This window comes from Rhinopithecus bieti, unplaced genomic scaffold (assembly GCF_001698545.2).
Source record: "Rhinopithecus bieti isolate Rb0 unplaced genomic scaffold, ASM169854v2 scaffold_60008, whole genome shotgun sequence".
In the NCBI taxonomy this organism is placed as follows: Eukaryota; Metazoa; Chordata; class Mammalia; order Primates; family Cercopithecidae; genus Rhinopithecus; species Rhinopithecus bieti.
Window position 1 is genome coordinate 132,198 of NW_016822812.1, and position 16,503 is coordinate 148,700.

Consider the following 16,503-nt stretch of genomic DNA (forward strand, 5'->3'; position numbering starts at 1 on the left):
AGCTATTTCCTTATCAACACACAGAGTATGTTCTTATTACAGGTTTGCCATTTTAGGGGGAAGTGGTAGAAAGGAAATAACAGGGGAGGCAATTGAAATATTTATCAGCAAAATGAACTGCAAGCCCACAGATCTGTGTCTATGCTCTCCAAACAAGGCATTACTGCTTATATCCATGTCTCCCCTCTCAGATGGGACGGGGGGCAGGAGGAACGGTGGTACAGAGCACCCACCCACCCTACGACCCAGAGCCGCACCCTGGGGGATTTCTTCGGAGGGGTCTCCCCATGGGCGCTCTAGGGCCCTGTGGCCTGTTTCTGATTAGCTGAATTTACCACCTCAGTAAGGGCCATCCAAGAGTTATCTCAAAACTATAAAAGTTCAATGCCCAATTTGTTTGGTGGGGGTTTCCTGAAATAGGTGATTTGTGCTATCTGTAAGGTCATAAAAATATATGTTTTTTTTTTTTTTCCTCCTGTAAAGATTCCTTTAGGTGTAAACCACTCACACCATCCTCCCAACATAGGGAGCTTTCTTCCCACCTCCTAGAATCATTTCTTCGCTGACCTCTGGTTTCCCACACATCTTTCCAAGACCACTTGGGAAACCTCTTCATCCCGAAGACCTTAGGGATTCCTCCAGCGGTCCTCCCTCCCTCCCTGTCTCCTTCCCTTATTTCTTCCTTCCCTTCCCTCCCCTCCCCTCCCCTTCCTTTCCCTTCCCTTCCCTTCCACTGTAACTTAGAACTCCTGGGCTCAAAGTATCCTCCTGCCTCAGCCTCCTGAATAGCTGGGACTACAGGCACAAGCCACCACTCCTGGCTAATTTTTCAATGTTTTTTGTAGAGAACGTGTCTCACTATGTTGCCCAGGAGGGTCTTGAGCTCCTGGCCTCAAGTGATCCTCTTGCCTCAGCCTCTGAAAGCACTTGGATTACTGGTGTGAGCCACTGCACCAGTCCTCTTAACAGCATGTTTTCTTCTAATCATTTTTCAGTGTTAGCCCTTGTATTTAGGTCTTTGCTTTGTTGGCATGTAATACACACAGAGGGGTGCATGAATTATATCTGTGCATCTTGATACATTTTAACAAACTGGACACACCCATGGAACCGGTCAAGAAGAGAACAGACCCAGTGCCCCAGGCTCCCCTGTGAGTCCCCAAGGGCTACGGACACTACCCTAGCCATGTAGATCACTTTGCCTGGTTTTGAACTTCCTCAACCTGGGGCCTGTTCTCTTGTGTCCAACTTCTTGGCTTGGATCAGTTCACCAGCATCCTCTGTGTTGTTCATTCAGGGCACGAGGGTGCAGGTGTGTTAGTTCACTCCTGTGATGTGTAACAGAATACCTGAAACTCCTGGGGAATTTATAAAGGAAAGGATGGATTTCCTACAGTGACAGAGGCTGCAAATCCGGGGTGGAGGAGGCACATCCTGTGGATGGTGGGAACTTTCTGCAGAGTCCCATGGTGACGGGCTAAGCATGCTGGCTGGCTCAGAGCTTTCCTCCTGTCTTTGGAGCCACCCATCCTGCTCCCATGATGGCCCATTAATCCATGAATGGATCAGTCCATCCTGACAGCAGTGCCTTCACAGTCTGCTCCCCTCTTAAGGGCCCCCTCTGAATACTGCCACACTGGTGATTAGATTTCAACTTGAGTTTTGAAGGGGATGTTGGGAACAATTGCTCGGTGCCACAAAGAAGAATTAGCACTGAGACAAAGGACAAAGGGTTTCTCAGCAAGGCAAATTTACTTCTGCAGAAGGGTGCATCTCATGTATGCAGCAATGGTGAGCACACACAGAACAAAGGAAATCAGGGTTTTTATTATCTCTAATGCAGCTTCTGCTTCTGCGTCTTTCCTCTATTATCTAGGGTCAGACCACACAGTCTGAACTAGTCCCGACTGGCTAAACATTTAAACTTTCTTAGATAAGGTAGGCACATAAGGGAGGTGAGAAGTGAGAGAAAGGGGGTCATTTACAGAGGGACTAGGAAAGTAACCTATTCCCTAATAAGGAAAGGAATGTGGACTGGGGTTTGTAGCAAGTTCAGGCGTGCCCAGGCATATTCAGACAAGTTGGGGCACAGCAAAGGCAAGGGGGTATTTGGAATTATAGTACAAAGAACAGGGAAACTGGCTAAGCTGTTTGAAGAGGGAACCTAACTGTATCTAACAGGGACAAACATTCAAGCTGTAGCAGCGAGCATGTGAGGAGGGGGTCCACGTACCAGACCTGAGATCAGTACCAGGCTAGGGGTTGATCATCTGCCAGGCCTGGGCATGGGCTTAAGCTCTGCACTCGGGGGCCAGCCTCCTGGGCTATAACTGCAGCTCCACCACCTGCCGCTGTGTGAACTTGCTCACGCTCTTCCGCCTCTCTGTGCCTCTTGTGGTCAGTGAGAGTAATAATATACCCATAGCCCTGCCACAAGGACTCGACAAGTTAATGTGTGTAACGAGATTCTTGGCACGAGCTGTGGAGACCATAATCACTGCGCTGTGGAGGGCTCAAGCCTATTGTCTTGGAAACTGTCCCAGCAGGCTGGATGTGGTGGCTCACACCTGTAATCCCAGCACTTTGGGAGGTCAAGGTGGGCAGATCACAAGGTCAAGAGATCGAGACCATCCTTGCCAACATGGTGAAACCCTGTCTCTACTAAAAATACAAAAATTAGCTGGTCATGGTGGTGTGTGCCTGTAGTCCCAGCTACTCAGGAGGCTGAGGCAGGAGAATCACTTGAACCCAGGAGGCGGAGGTTGCAGTGAGCCAAGATCGTGCCTCTGCACTCCAGCCTGGTGACAGAGGGAGACTCTGTCTCAAAAAAAAAAAAAAAAAGAAAGAAAGAAAGAAAGAAAGAAACTGTCCCAGCAGTGTTCTCTCTTGATTCACATGTGGACGTGCCGTGTAGACATGCCATGGAGACAGCAGGGTTTATTTGCCCTGCAGGGTTGCTTTCTGTCCCCTGTGGCTATCACAGAACTCCTGCTGTTAGAGGAAGTCAGTGTGAAGTTGGGGCACCTGGATTAAGCAGGTGTGAGGACAAGTCACAGGCCACAAAATCAGGAATACTCATTATGAATGCAGTGAGCTGGCAGTTGACAACTGTGATGTTGATACCTGGTGACTTTTATTTTTAAAACTGCAAAGCTGTCTCAATCTCTGATTTATACTTAAGAGTGCTACTCAGACCAGGCCGGGTACGGTGGCTCACGCCTGTAATCCTGGCAGTTTGGGAAGCTGAGGAGGATGGATCAGGAGATCGAGGCTATCCTGGCTAACACAGTGAAACCCTGTCTCTACTAAAAATACAAAAAATTAGCTGGGCGTGGTGGCAGGCGCCTGTAGTCCCAGCTACTCAGGAGGCTGAGGCAGGAGAATGGCGTGAACTCGGGAGGCGGAGCTTGCAGTGATCCGAGATCGCGCCACTGCACTCCAGCCTGGGCAACAGAGCGAGACTCCGTCTCCAAAAAACAAATAAAAAGAGTGCTACTCAGACCACTGGACGTTTGAATAATTGTGATCAGCGAAATGATCATTTCACCCACATTCTGGGGCCAGATGCTGTGGCATGACCTTCTGTCCAGAGAGATCCCTGCACCTGGTGCTCCCTGACATGGCCCAGGTGCCAGGCCCTGCGCTTGAGAGGCTGGCCGTCTAGTGGGGAAGAATACATGCAAGTAATCCCCAAACAGTGTGGAAATGGGACTGTGAACACCCAAATTAGGGAAGCGTTCGGGGAAAGCTCTCGAGAGGAAGTGGCATTTGGGATGAGAGAGCAGTCAGGGTGGCAGGAGTGGGAGAGTGGGAGGGATGCTCCAGTGGAGGGGGCAGCTGGTGCTGAGGCCCGGGCCCTGGAAGGCAGACAGGACTGAAGTTGACCTCCTCACCTGCAGGAAGGGCCCCTTTGCTGGAAGACTCATGGCCTTATCACCTGGCCGGGAGTTTGGCAGAGGAGGCCACACCAGGCTCTGTGCAGGAGAAAACCTGCTCTGGGGCTCTTCCTCCCAATACACAGGGGCTACCTCAGGGGCTGTTTTCATCTAGGGAAGGCACAGGACAGGGAAAACTGGATGCTCAAAATGATATTTCAGCCCTTTACTTACTGATTCAGGAAACTGGTTGTTACAAATTCAAATGTAGGTAGGGATTAGGAAACTTCTTCCCGTTTTAGGAAAGACTGAGCCACGGGGATTTAGCATCCGCATTTAGCAACAGGCTGCACCCACCATGCCCTCGGGGTAGGAAGTGTGCGCTGGAATGTGGGGGTGAAGGCAGCATTTTGGGGTGGGTTTTTTTTTTTCCTCTAGGCAAAAATAAGCCAAATCAGGCAATGTAATTTGTTTGGGTTATTTCAGTATTAGCATTTGTAATCTAATTTAATAAATTTCAAGAATGATAAAAACAAAATGCTCGTTGAACATACTGAGCAGTACAGAGATATGAAAAGGAAAGTATTCATCCTTTTTCACCCCATTCCCCTAATTCCTGCACCTGGGGAAATCGTGTTATCTTTCCCTCCCCTCCCTCTCCCCTTTTCTTCCTCCTCCTCCTGCCCCTCCGGCTCCCTCTGGAGATACCAAGGCCCCTCTGTGGAGGCCGCCTGGTGGAGGAGGCAGACCCCTCCTAGACTACCGCGGCAGGGAGCTGCACACTGGGCTCATGCAGCCTGGGCAAGTGCAGCCAAGTCCCCCCCTGCCTCCCCACAGGGCACCTTGGACAGCCTGGGGCACCCCCTGGGTCTGGGCTCTGCCCAGGGGTCTGGGGTCCCAATGGTGGGGGCTGGCCCTTCCAGTATCCCCTGAGTACCTGTGCGCAGAGTGTGCTGTGTCCATGCCGGGCACTGTGACCCAGATGACCTTTCTGGCTTTAGTAGAAACACTGCTTTGTGCTTTTTTTACAGGCCGGGGAGAAGCACTACCACCCTTCCTGCGCGCTATGTGTCAGGTGCGGCCAGATGTTTGCAGAAGGCGAAGAGATGTATCTTCAAGGTACAAATTAAATTGTGTTGTTTGGTCCCCTAGAGCAAGGAACTACACTCTGCGAGGTCCACACCACATGCTGGGTGCGAATGGGTTGGTTACAGCGTCATCTCGCTAGGTCACGAACAGCCCAGCCACAGCAGGGAGCCAGCAGGGCAGGGTGGGGACATGTGCCAGGCCAGCCTCCTCAGCCTGCCTTGTCTGTCCAATGATCTCAGCGAGCCCAAGACCAGCAAGAAAGGAAAAGGACCAAGCCAAAGACTAGCACCCAGAAGTGCTAGCTATTTGGCTCCAAGTAGCAAAGCTTAAACAAATACAGCCTGTTCACATCCATTGCCACTTTAGGCCCCTTCTAGGCAGCCACCCCAGCTCAGGGAGTCCAAGTTAGGAGTTTTAGGTGTTTCCTGCCCCAACCACCCCAGCCTGCTGCAACCCCTCTGTCCACAAAGGAGGTTGGTAACGAGGTACTGATGGCCACTGGCAGCAGCCAAGTCTTTCTTCCAGGAGCAAGGGAAGAGCCAGCCCCACAGAGCATTGGTGAAAGGAGGGTTTGGAGGAAAACGTAGCACACTTCTAACGGGCCCCATGGGAAATGCCCCAAACCCACTCACCATTAAAAAATCACTGTCAGCCGGGCGCGGTGGCTCAAGCCTGTAATCCCAGCACTTTGGGAGGCCGAGACGGGCGGATCACGAGGTCAGGAGATCAAGACCATCCTGGCTAACACGGTGAAACCCCGTCTCTACTAAAATACAAAACTAGCCAGGCGAGGTGGCGGACGCCTGTAGTCCCAGCTACTCAGGAGGCTGAGGCAGGAGAATGGCATAAACCCGGGAGGCGGAGCTTGCAGTGAGCTGAGATCCGGCCACAGTACTCCAGCCCGGGCGACAGAGACAGAGCGATGACTCCGCCTCAAAAAAAAAAAAAAAAAAAAAAAAAAAAAAAATCACTGTCATTCACAAAGGCGGGGTGTCCTGTGGGCTGTCAGACCTGAAGAAAGAGCGAAGACTTGAGGACTGGTCATCTCTCCTCCTCCCAGATTAACCCTTTTTAGCTCATAGCTTCTCATTTTCACAATTAAATTAACCTTCTGATGGTAGCATTCAGCTACCCTTTATTCCTTCACAATGTAGGTATCCAGTGGCAGGGGAGGAGGGAGCCAATGACTCCTAGAAGGGGAAGAAACATAATTTTCTACCTTTTATAGTTCTTAGTTGGGACAGATCCTGTAACAAAAGACAGATTAATAAGATAAGGATGAACAGAAGCTTATTAACACATGCATCTTGTGTATGTGCAAAGGTAGCCCAGAGAAATGAGGACATGCAGGGGCAGATCTCCAAGAGGCAGTTTTGGGTTTTTTGGTTTGTTTTTGTGGTTTTCTTGTCTTTTCTTTTTTTTTTTTTGAAATGGAGTCTTGCTCTGTTGCCCAGGCTGGAGTGCAGTGGCAAGATCTTGGCTCACTGCAACCTCCGCCTCTTGGGTTCAAGCAATTCTCCTGCCTCAGCCTTCCAAATAGCTGGGGCTACAGACATATATCACCACACCCAGCTAATTTTTGTTTGTATTTTTAGTAGAGATGGGGTTTCACCATGTTGATCAGACTAGTCTCGAACCCCTGACCTCAGGCGATCTGCCCACCTTGGCCTCCCAAAGTGCTGAAATTACAGGTGTAATCCACCGCACCCAGCCGTCAGAGGCAGTTTTGACCTCAGTCTGAAACAACAGCATTCCCTACAACGAAGAAGGAAGGGTGTCGGGAGGCACAGTTATGTTGAGTGGGGGGGCAAGGGGGGACAGGGGGGCACCTTAGGCAAGGGGGAGGTATGCTGTGTGCCTTCTCCACTGAGAAGAGACCCGGGGACTTCGGGTCATCCTCATCTTCCTGGTGCAGAGAGGAGACACCCTTAGAGTTGGAGGTTTCTTTTGGAGATCTCAATTCCCCTTATAAAATGGTCACTTCTACTTGTTTTCAATGCTTTTCTGAGTCTGCTGTTTCCCTCGGTAATCAACTCAAAATAACCCTTATGCCAAAGGGGCACGTTAGGGGTGGCACATTCTGGCCTGCTAGTCCTGTTTGGGGTGGCATGTTCTGAGCCCCATCACTCTTCTTGCAGAGAGGCCCCTAGAGTTATACTTATCACTCCGACCACCCCGCTATGTATTGCTTATTCATTCCCTGAGCCCTCCCTGCTAAAGAAAATTATTCTGGCACTCATTAAAACCGGTAAGGAAGACTCTTCCCAACAGGAGTCAGGACCATCGCAATGGACGAGAGAGGGGGTGAGATTCTGAGTACAGCAGACAGTGGGGATCGCAGCCAATGAGAAGGGTTGGGGCGGCGGGTGGAAAGTCGCTCAAGGTCCTGGGCTTCTTGCTGAATTGGCCCCACGAGATGCTTGCTGAAGACAGGCTGAGGACTGAGACATCAAACAAGGGATGAGGAACTCAATCAGAAGTGGAGGGAGATTAGGCTTCCAGGCTGGGGGATTCCTGCCAAACTGATTTTGCAGGATTCTCGCAGAAACTGGGCCAGGCAGGCCTGAGACTGGATGGGTTGGGAGGGTGATGGTGGAGACCTGGGCAAAGGTCGAGGCCTAATTGAGAAGAGGGTTCAGAGGAGTCTGACCCAAAGGCCTGGCCCGGGGAGCACTGGTGGGACAGGGCTGTGTGTTGGAGTGCGGCCCCCAAGCCTGATGATGGATGGGATGGGGCAGAGGGGCCCTGGCGAGGATGGGTCTGGTATTGAGGCTTCATCTCTTTAGCCACAGCTCCCTTTTGAAGATTCTCCATCTCTAGTGCTCCCAGAAGCCAGCTGGGCCGGGCCGGGTGGGGGAGAGCTGCTGTCAGAGCGTCTGCCGGGCAGGTGCCTGAAGGCTGTTGAATGACCTCATGCAGCCATCGTCACAGGGCCGTGGGTCACACAGACCTCCCTTTCTCAGGCAGAACCCAGCGGGGTGATGTCAGACAGGACAGCCTCGTCCCCAGTGTCGCTTGTTCCTTGAGTCCCTTGAGTCTCTGCTCGAGAGCCCATCAAAGGGTCCTTTGGGACCGTCCCAGCAGTGCCAGGCTGTCTGGGCCGGGGGCTTGCTCTGCGTGGGGCTTGGCCCCCACAGTAAAGAGCACCCTTAGACAGTGGGGCCCGGTGGACGCTGAGCACAATGGCCTTGGGACGGCAGCTCGGGGACACAAGTTCACATCAAGGGTAACCTCATCTCAGGAACAAAGGTGCCCTTTAGGACGGGCCTGAGGCCGGCCCCCACTTCTGCTGTGAGGTTCTGTGGGGTGTCAAACCCAGGCCCATTCCCTCTCCTAACTTGGATTTCTCAGTCTGAACAATGACAGGTCTGACCAGCTGTGTGGCTTTGAGGCTCTGCTCCCTGGCACAGGCCTCCTTGGGGCCCCCACCCTGCCTGGTCATCCCGAGACCCTCTGTGCAGCCTCCAGGGATGTCGCGGCTCTGTGCAGATGTTATTTGGCTGGCAAATCCTGCTGCAATAAAAGCTCTGAAAAGCATGGGCCCCAGCAACCCCCACGGTCTCCGGGGCGATGAGGCAGGCCAACCCCCACAATCCACCACCACTCCTGCCGTGGACTTTCCCGTAAACATGGGGTGGGGCGTTAGATCCCGCTAATTGTGGAGATGTCCGTTATTAAAATAATGAGATACTCCTTTTCCCACTGGGATAAAAGATAAAAGGAAGCGTGAGCCCCATGTTGGTAAGAAGTCAAGGACACAGGCTTCTTATGCAGCTAGTAGGGGTGAAAATTGGGAAATTGCCAAAAAAATCTCAAGAGCCCTAAACATGACCCCACTCTTTGAGCCAAGACTCCATTTCCAGGAAGTATGTGCCAGTTGTGTGCAATAGAGCCCTTACAATGTTATTTAGAAATAAATAAAATGTTAGAAAGATCAGGAGAGGAGGCCAGGTGCAGTGGCTCATGCCTGTAATTCCAGCACTTTGGGAGGCTGAGGTGGATGGGTCACCTGAGGTCAGAAGTTCAGGACATGGTGAAACCTCGTATCTACTAAAATGGTGTGGGCCGGGAGCCTGTAATCCCAGCACTTTGGGAGGCCAAGGAGGGCAGATCATGAGGTCAGGAGATCGAGACCATCCTGGCTAACATGATGAAACCCCATCTCTACTAAAAATAGAAAAAAATAACCAGGCATGGTGGTGGGTGCCTGTAGTCAAAGCTACTTGGTAGGCTGAGGCAGGGACATGAACCTGGGAGGCAGAGCTTGCAGTAAGCCGAGATCCCATCACTCCACTCCGGCCTGGGCGACAGAGCGAGACTCCATCTCAAAAAAAAAACAAACAAACAAAAACTGGATGCCGTGTCGGATGCCTGTAATCCCAGCTACTCAGAAGGCTGAGGCACCAGAGTCTCTTGAACCTGGGAGGCAAAGGTTGCAGTGAGCTGAGATCACATAACTGCACTCCAACCTGGGAAACAGAGAGACTTTGTCTTAAAAAAAAAAAAAGAAAGAAAGAAAGATCAGGAGAGGAGTAGAGAGATAAAATTCTTATCTATCCATTTTGTGTAGCCCTTAAAGTTGCATGTTTTGATATTTAATTAACTGAGGAAATGTACAAGACGTTTTAAAGCAAATATGTAAGATATGAAATTGTGTCTGTGGGCTGGATGTAGTGGCTCACACCTGTAATCCCAGCACTTTGGGAGGCCGAGGCAGGCAGATTGCTTGAGCCCAGGAGTTCGAGACCAGCCTGGTCAACATAGTGAGACCCCATCTCTACAAAAATATGAAAAATTAGCTGCGTGTGGTGCTATGTGCCTTTAGTCCCAGTTACTTGGGAGGCTGAGGCAGGAGGATTGCTTGAGCCCAGGAGGTGGGGGCTGCAGTGAGCTGTGTTTGCACCACTGCATGCAGGCTGGGTGACAGAGTGAGACCCTGTCTCAAAAAAAAAAGAAAGAAAGAAAGATTGTGTAAGCACACTGAACCCCTTCCATTTGTAGGTACACCTATACAAAAGGCAGCCAACAAAAAGCGGGTGATAGATTAGAAATGATTTTGATTTCATTTACACTTTTTTTTAAAGATTTCTATAACTTTTAATAAGAAACATCTATTACTTTTTTTTTGAGACAGAGTCTCTCTTTGTTGCCCAGGCTGGAGTGCAGTGGTACAATCTTGGCTCACTGCAACCTCTGCCTCCTGGGTTCAAGCGATTCTCCTGCCTCAGCCTCCCAAATAGCTGGGATTACAGGTGCCCACCACAACGCCTGTCTAATTTTTGTATTTTTAATAGACACGGGGTTTCGCCATGTTGGTCAGGCTGGTCTTGAACTCCTGACCTCAGGTGATCTACCCACCTCGGCCTTCCAAAGTGCTGGAATTACAGGCGTGAGCCACCTCGCCCGGCCCTATTATGTTTATGGCCGTATTTTTTTTTTTTAATTTATAAACAAGAAATGTTTTCTATGCACTCACACACGTAACCCAGTCACCATCTCTCAGAGCTCAGAGTTACTGCTGTGTCCTCAGAAAGGAGCCTCCATGAAATCTATGTGACCCCAAGGGCTTTGCAGGCAGGAGATGGGATAAGTTCCTTCATTGCACACACACTTTTCAGCCCCTACCGTGTGCTAGCCTGTACGTCTTGTTTGTGGGATACACGAGTTGGCCGCAGCCTTCACCTTCGTGGGAGTGGCAGGTGAGAGATGGAGATGCAGCCATGCAACTAGCAGGGGTGTATGAGCGCAGTGCCAGCCCATCGCACAGGATAGCAGTTCAGGCTGGGTGTGTGAGCACGGTGCCAGCCCATCGCAAGGGTCGGCAGGTCAGGCTGGGTGTATGAGCGCAGTGCCAGCCCATCGCAGGGGGTAGCAGTTCAGGCTGGGTGTGTGAGCGCGGTGCCAGCCCATGGCAGGGGGCAGCGGGTCAGGCTGGGTGCTTGAGCGCAGTGCCAGCCCATGGCAGGGGGCGGCGGGTCAGGCTGGGTGCTTGAGCCTAGTGCCAGCCCATCGCAGGGGGCGGCGGGTCAGGCTGGGTGTGTGAGCGCGGTGCCAGCCAATGGCAGGGGGCAGCGGGTCAGGCTGGGTGTGTGAGCACGGTGCCAGCCCATCGTAGGGGGCGGCAGGTCAGGCTGAGGCTCAGGGAGGCCCCAGGAGGTGCAAGTGCCCCAGGTTCTGAAGGATGGGAAGGTGGGCAGAGAGAGCTGACATTCACTGCATCCCCCATGCACAAGAAGGGTTGCACTAATGCAACTAACATTTATATACAACAACTCACAAAGCACTTTTCTGATGCTTTATTACCTCTGCTTAATTTTATTAATTTCACCCAGTGACCTGACAAGGTAGAATTCGTATTAGCTCACTCTTAGGTGGAAAAAATAAAATAAAAAAGAAAACCAAAGACTTGGGGCAGTTTGAGGTTGAATTAGAAGAGACCAGAGTGCCAGGGATGTTGGGGGCACTTGGTACTGGATGACCTTGTTATGTTGATGGTAGTGGCTATTGACATGGGTGGCTGGGCAGAGCTGACAGCTAGAGAAACTGAGGCACAAGAAGCCACAGAGATTGAGTAAATTAGTGACAGAGTGGGGCCAGTGTTTGAGCCTTGTGCCTAGCTCCCACCGAACACACCTGTTCTTCACCCCATACCCTGAGGAGCAGGCCCACTTCCCAGCTGAAGTTTTCTCTTCCCACCTCTCAGTTTAGAGCCCTGCCTGCCAAGTCCTCCTCCCCAAGGCTGGCTCCCACCCAGGTTGCAGCCCCAGCTGTCTCTGCAGATGGGCCCAGCCATTGCCCTCAACATGCAGGCAGTCAATCCTACATCCTAGCCAGGGACTTGAAACCCCTTCAAACACCCCCTCCTCGGAGAAGAATCTTCCACCTGCCCCCCAGGTTCCTCAAGACCCTATGCCTCCTCCTGTGGGAGCAGTTGTGCACAGCAGCCATTTCCCTGTTTATTTCCTGCCTCCATCCCACAACTGGGCTGTGAGCCCCTGGGGGCGGGCACTGGGATCTGGGTACCCACTGCCCGGCACTAACTCCAGCGCAGAGAGGATGCTCAGGGACGCTTGAAGGGTGGAGACCGAGTGCACGTCTGTGCACGGATCTGCTCCCTCTTCTGTGTTTCCACACAGGCCCCTGCAATGTGGGAAATAACTCTAATCATTTCTCTCTTGGGAATTTGTCAACAGGTTCCTCCATCTGGCACCCGGCATGTCGACAAGCAGCCAGAACTGAAGACAGAAACAAGGTTGGTGGCATTTACTGGTGTCTCTGATGTACTCTTCACTGCTCCTGCACAACCTTTGTACCATTAAGAGGACACTGACCAGGTTCTACAGGCTTGTTGTCCAGTCCCACAGGCTGCAGGATGGGGGCAACGAGGCTTAGGAGGTAGGGAGGGTAAACAGGTAGACAGGTGAGCAATAATACAGGGGGAACAAGGGCATCTTTGTTTTCTGTTGATATCACAGAATACCACAGGCTAGGTAATCTATTTAAAAATAAGTTGATTTGGCTCATGGTTCTGGAGGTGGGGAAATCCAGGAGCATGGTGCAGCATCTGGTGAGAGCTGTCCTGTGGCAGGAGGGGGAGACAGGGCCAGAGCTCGTGAACAAAGAGGAAAAAGGGGGTCAAACTCCCAAGATAACTAACCCACTCCCACAGTAATGGCATCAATCCATTCAGGAAGGCAGAGCCCTCATGAACAGTCACTTCCCAAAGGCCTCACCTCCAACACCGTCACAAGGGACACCAAGTTTCCAACATACGAATTTTGGAGTGCACACAGCAAAGAGGCATCTAAGAGCCTTAGTGGACTGTCCTGCTGACCTTTTCGCTCACTTGATGAACTCCAATGGCCGTGAAAATTGGAGGACAACTACAGTGTTGGGGGCCCCAAACAGTCTCCAAGACCACCCTCACGTCTGTGAACCCCGAAAATCCGAGACAGGTCTCAGTTAATTTAGAAAGTTTATTTTGCCAAGGTTGAGGATGTGCACCCGTGACACAGCCTCAGGAGGTCCTGACGACATGCGTCCAAGGTGGTCAGAGCACAGTTTGGTTTTATACATTTTAGGGAGACATGAGACGTCAATCAACATATGTAAGATGAACATTGGTTCAGTCTGAAAAGGCGGGACAGCTCGAAGCAAAGGCAGGATGACTCAAAGCATGGAGGGGCTTCCAGGTCCTAGGTAGATAGGAGACAAGTGATTGCATTCTTCGGAGTTCTGAAAGGAGGAATCAGATCTGCATTTATCTCAGTGAGCAGAGGAGTGACTTTGAATAGAATGGGAGGCAGGTTGGCCCCAAGCAGTTCCCAGCTGGACTTTTCCCTTTAGCTTAGTGATTTGGGGCAGGCCCCCTCTGGCTGGTGGTCTGGGACCTGAGGGTGTTCTATGGCCCCATCTGACTGGTGGTCCAGGACCTGAGGACACCCCTAAGGCCCACAGGTCAGGCCATGTCCTCATCCTGCTCCTGCTGTGGATCTCAGCAACCCCTGGCCTCCCATTTCCTCCCGAATGTGGGCTGTCCTGGAGGCCTCATCCAGTCCACCAAGCAGGCTACCTTGGGGGTCCTGAGTGACTCTGATGTCCTATAGCGGCAGGTGTGGGCTCTTTGAGCAGCTGTGCCTGCAGGGAACAGAGTGGGGCATTCAGAGTGTCTGATGGGGTTCAGGACAGCGTTCGCATGGAGGTCCGTCTGAGTGAAGCTGCAGGATGCCCAGCATCCGGACTCCTCCTGAAAGGGCAGTTCCCCTGCTGGCCAGCAGAGCAGGCAGGGCTGGAGGCCTGCACAGGGGCAAGCAGGGGCCCTGGCTTCCCACCTGTGTCCCTGATGCTCTCCCAGCGGCTCTGCTTTGGGCAAGGGAGGGGCCCCAGGGGAAATCTACCGTTTTCTGCCTTCCACGGTGGCAGAAGTCATGCGATGAAATCCCGCTGTGAGCTTGGCCAGGATGGCAACAGCTAGCTGGCACATTGTGAATTTCGTCGTCCTCTCAAATGGTGGCTGCAGTCCATGATTCATTCTATAAGCTACCCCAAGGCTGCCCTGGGTCTCAGAGGTGAGCAAGGCAGCAGCCCTTCCCTCAGCAAGCCACCGTGTGTGACTCTGAAGTGACCACAGGGCCGACACCATTTGTGAGATCCTTCCATGCCCACGGAAGCCCTGTGGAAGGGACATGAGCGAGGGAGCCTCTCATGCCGAGGCCACCAGACCACACTGTGGCTTACACGTGTGCATGGGGACACCACCCTATCTCCTGATGATGCGGCTGCGATGAGTGGAGGAACACCAGGGTCTTCGTCTCAAGTTGAATTAGAAAAAACAACGCAGACACACGTGGAGTAGTTTTAAGGAGTGGAGAGTTTAATAGGCAAGAAAGAAGGAAGAAGTTCCCTGGTACAGAGAAAGAGGCAGGGGGGCCCCAAAGCCAAGAGAAGGAACCCCAAGTGGGGTGGACACCAGCCAGGTATAGATAGAGGCTCAGCAGGGCTCAGGGGTTGGTTTGACCAGGCATGTCATTCACGTAGCCATGGAAGAGCTGGCCCTCCCACCATAACCTTTTAATACGCAAATGGAGGGCGCCATGATGTTCTACATACGTGGGGATATGTGAGGGCGGCCCCACTGCCAGGAACATGTGGGGCAAGGGCAAGAAGGCCGCAGGAATCGCCATGTGTGGGTGGACCCGGTTTCTAGTGGCCTGCCTTTGCATATCGAAGGATGCCAGCCTGGCTCTAAGAACTGCTTTGAAAACGAAAACTTCCCAAGGACCCCTTTTCCTTTCTATCTGCCTAAAATAATTTCTTTCTTTTTTTTTTTTTTTTTCTTTTTCAGACGGAGTCTTGCTCTGTCACCAGGCTGGAGTGCAGTGGCGCAATCTTGGCTCACTGCAACCTCTGCCTCCCGGGTTCAAGTGATTCTTCAGCCTCAGCCTCCCGAGTAGCTGGGACTACAGCCATGTGCCACCACGCCCAGCTAATTTTTTTTTTTTTTTTTTTTTTTTAAATAGAGACGGGGTTTCATTATGTTGGCCAGGATGGTCTCGATCTCTTGATCTCGTGATCCACCCACCTCGGCCTCCCAAAGTGCTGGGATTCCGGCCCTTAAAATAATTGTTTAATAACTCCTACCACACTGAGACTGACCAGGGCTGGAAAAGGGAGCTCCGCGACCACAACCAGGTCCCCTCAAGGGCGGGTGGGGGGCGGCTGGCTCCAGCTCCCAGGTCTGGCCCCTGCTGTGGAACTGGCCATGGGACCTGCAGGAGGCCTGACTCAGGCCAGGCGGCAGCAGCAGTTCCATCCCCCACACTGATGCCAGCCCATGCTGACCTCCGGGTCACTGGTCTAATGGGCGAGGGTCACTTAACCACCGATGCTGCCACCAGACGAGGAAGGAGTCCTTGTGTTCGAGGGCCTGTTCAGGCGTCCTTGTTTCCTGGGCTGTGTTTGCAGTTGCTTTTGAAGCAGTTATTTTTAACAGAGGGCTAGTTGGCCTCTGCCAACACATGGAGGCGGCGCAGCCTGAGAGTGGCTGGCCTCTTAGCACCGAGTCCAGGGACTGGCATGGCTCCCAGCCTAATGGTTCTCGTACACATCTCAGTTCTCCTTGGAGCTGATTGTCCTGGAGGGCCTGGTGCTTCCTGGCCTGGGGGTGGGAGGGAGAGCCATCCTGCTCTGTGTTGTTCCGTCAGGTGCAAGTCAGTTAAGGAGAGTGTATACAGAAGGCAGGCGGGCCTGGACCACTCCTGGGGGCATCAACCTCACTTACTCTTGGAAACCCGACACCCAGGTGGAAGTGGCTTCTCCATGCTACCTGCTAGTCCAAGAGGAGAAATGACTCCCGGTCCTAACCCCTCTGTGCTGGCTCCTGCAGGGCTCCAGGACCCTCACAGGAGCCAGTCCATCCCTGCCTCAGGGTTGCTTTTCAGCAAGAGGCCGACCCCTGAGCCCCTTGCCCCAGGCAAGGTTGCAGTAGGGAGGAGAGAGCACTCACTGTTCTCCACAGCCTGGAAGGTGGCCCTGATCGCATGGCTGCCCCTTCTGCACCGTGGGGATGGGAGCTCTCCGAGGACGAGGACCTGTCCACAGAAAGAGGGAAACTATAAATTACTGGAAGAGATTCATTCTGAGTCAAATATGAGTGACCCTGTCCCATGACACAGCCCTCGTGTGACCCTGAGAACAGGCCCCCAAGGTGTTTGGGGTACAGCTTGATTTTATACATGTCAGTAAGACATGAGACATCAATCAGAATACATGTAAGATTGACATTGGTTTGGTGCAGAAAGTGGGACAACTCAAAGCAGGGGCTTCCAGGTTATAGGCAGATTTTTAAACATTCTGATTGACCGTGCGCAGTGGCTCACACTTGTAATCCCAGCACCTTAGGAGGCTGAGGTGGGTGGATCCTTTGAGGTCAGGAGTTCAAGACTAGCCTGGCCAACATGGTGAAACCTGCCCTCTACCAAAAATACAAAACTTAGCCAGGCATGGTGGCACGTGCTTGTAATCTCATCTATTCAGGTCG

At 52.2% G+C, this 16,503-nt stretch overlaps 1 protein-coding gene across 33 annotated transcripts in view; it reads left to right on the forward strand.

Annotated features, from left to right (window-relative positions):
- The window catches only part of ABLIM2 (actin binding LIM protein family member 2), a 198,499-nt gene that overhangs the window by 95,838 nt on the left and 86,158 nt on the right, over positions 1-16,503 (forward strand). For all 33 annotated transcript variants that reach the window (XM_017861079.1, XM_017861059.1, XM_017861063.1 and 30 more), the window contains 2 exons: positions 4,907-4,994; positions 12,158-12,216. In XM_017861079.1, the coding sequence (XP_017716568.1) occupies positions 4,907-4,994; positions 12,158-12,216 (147 nt within the window). The remainder of the gene's footprint in view (positions 1-4,906; positions 4,995-12,157; positions 12,217-16,503) is intronic.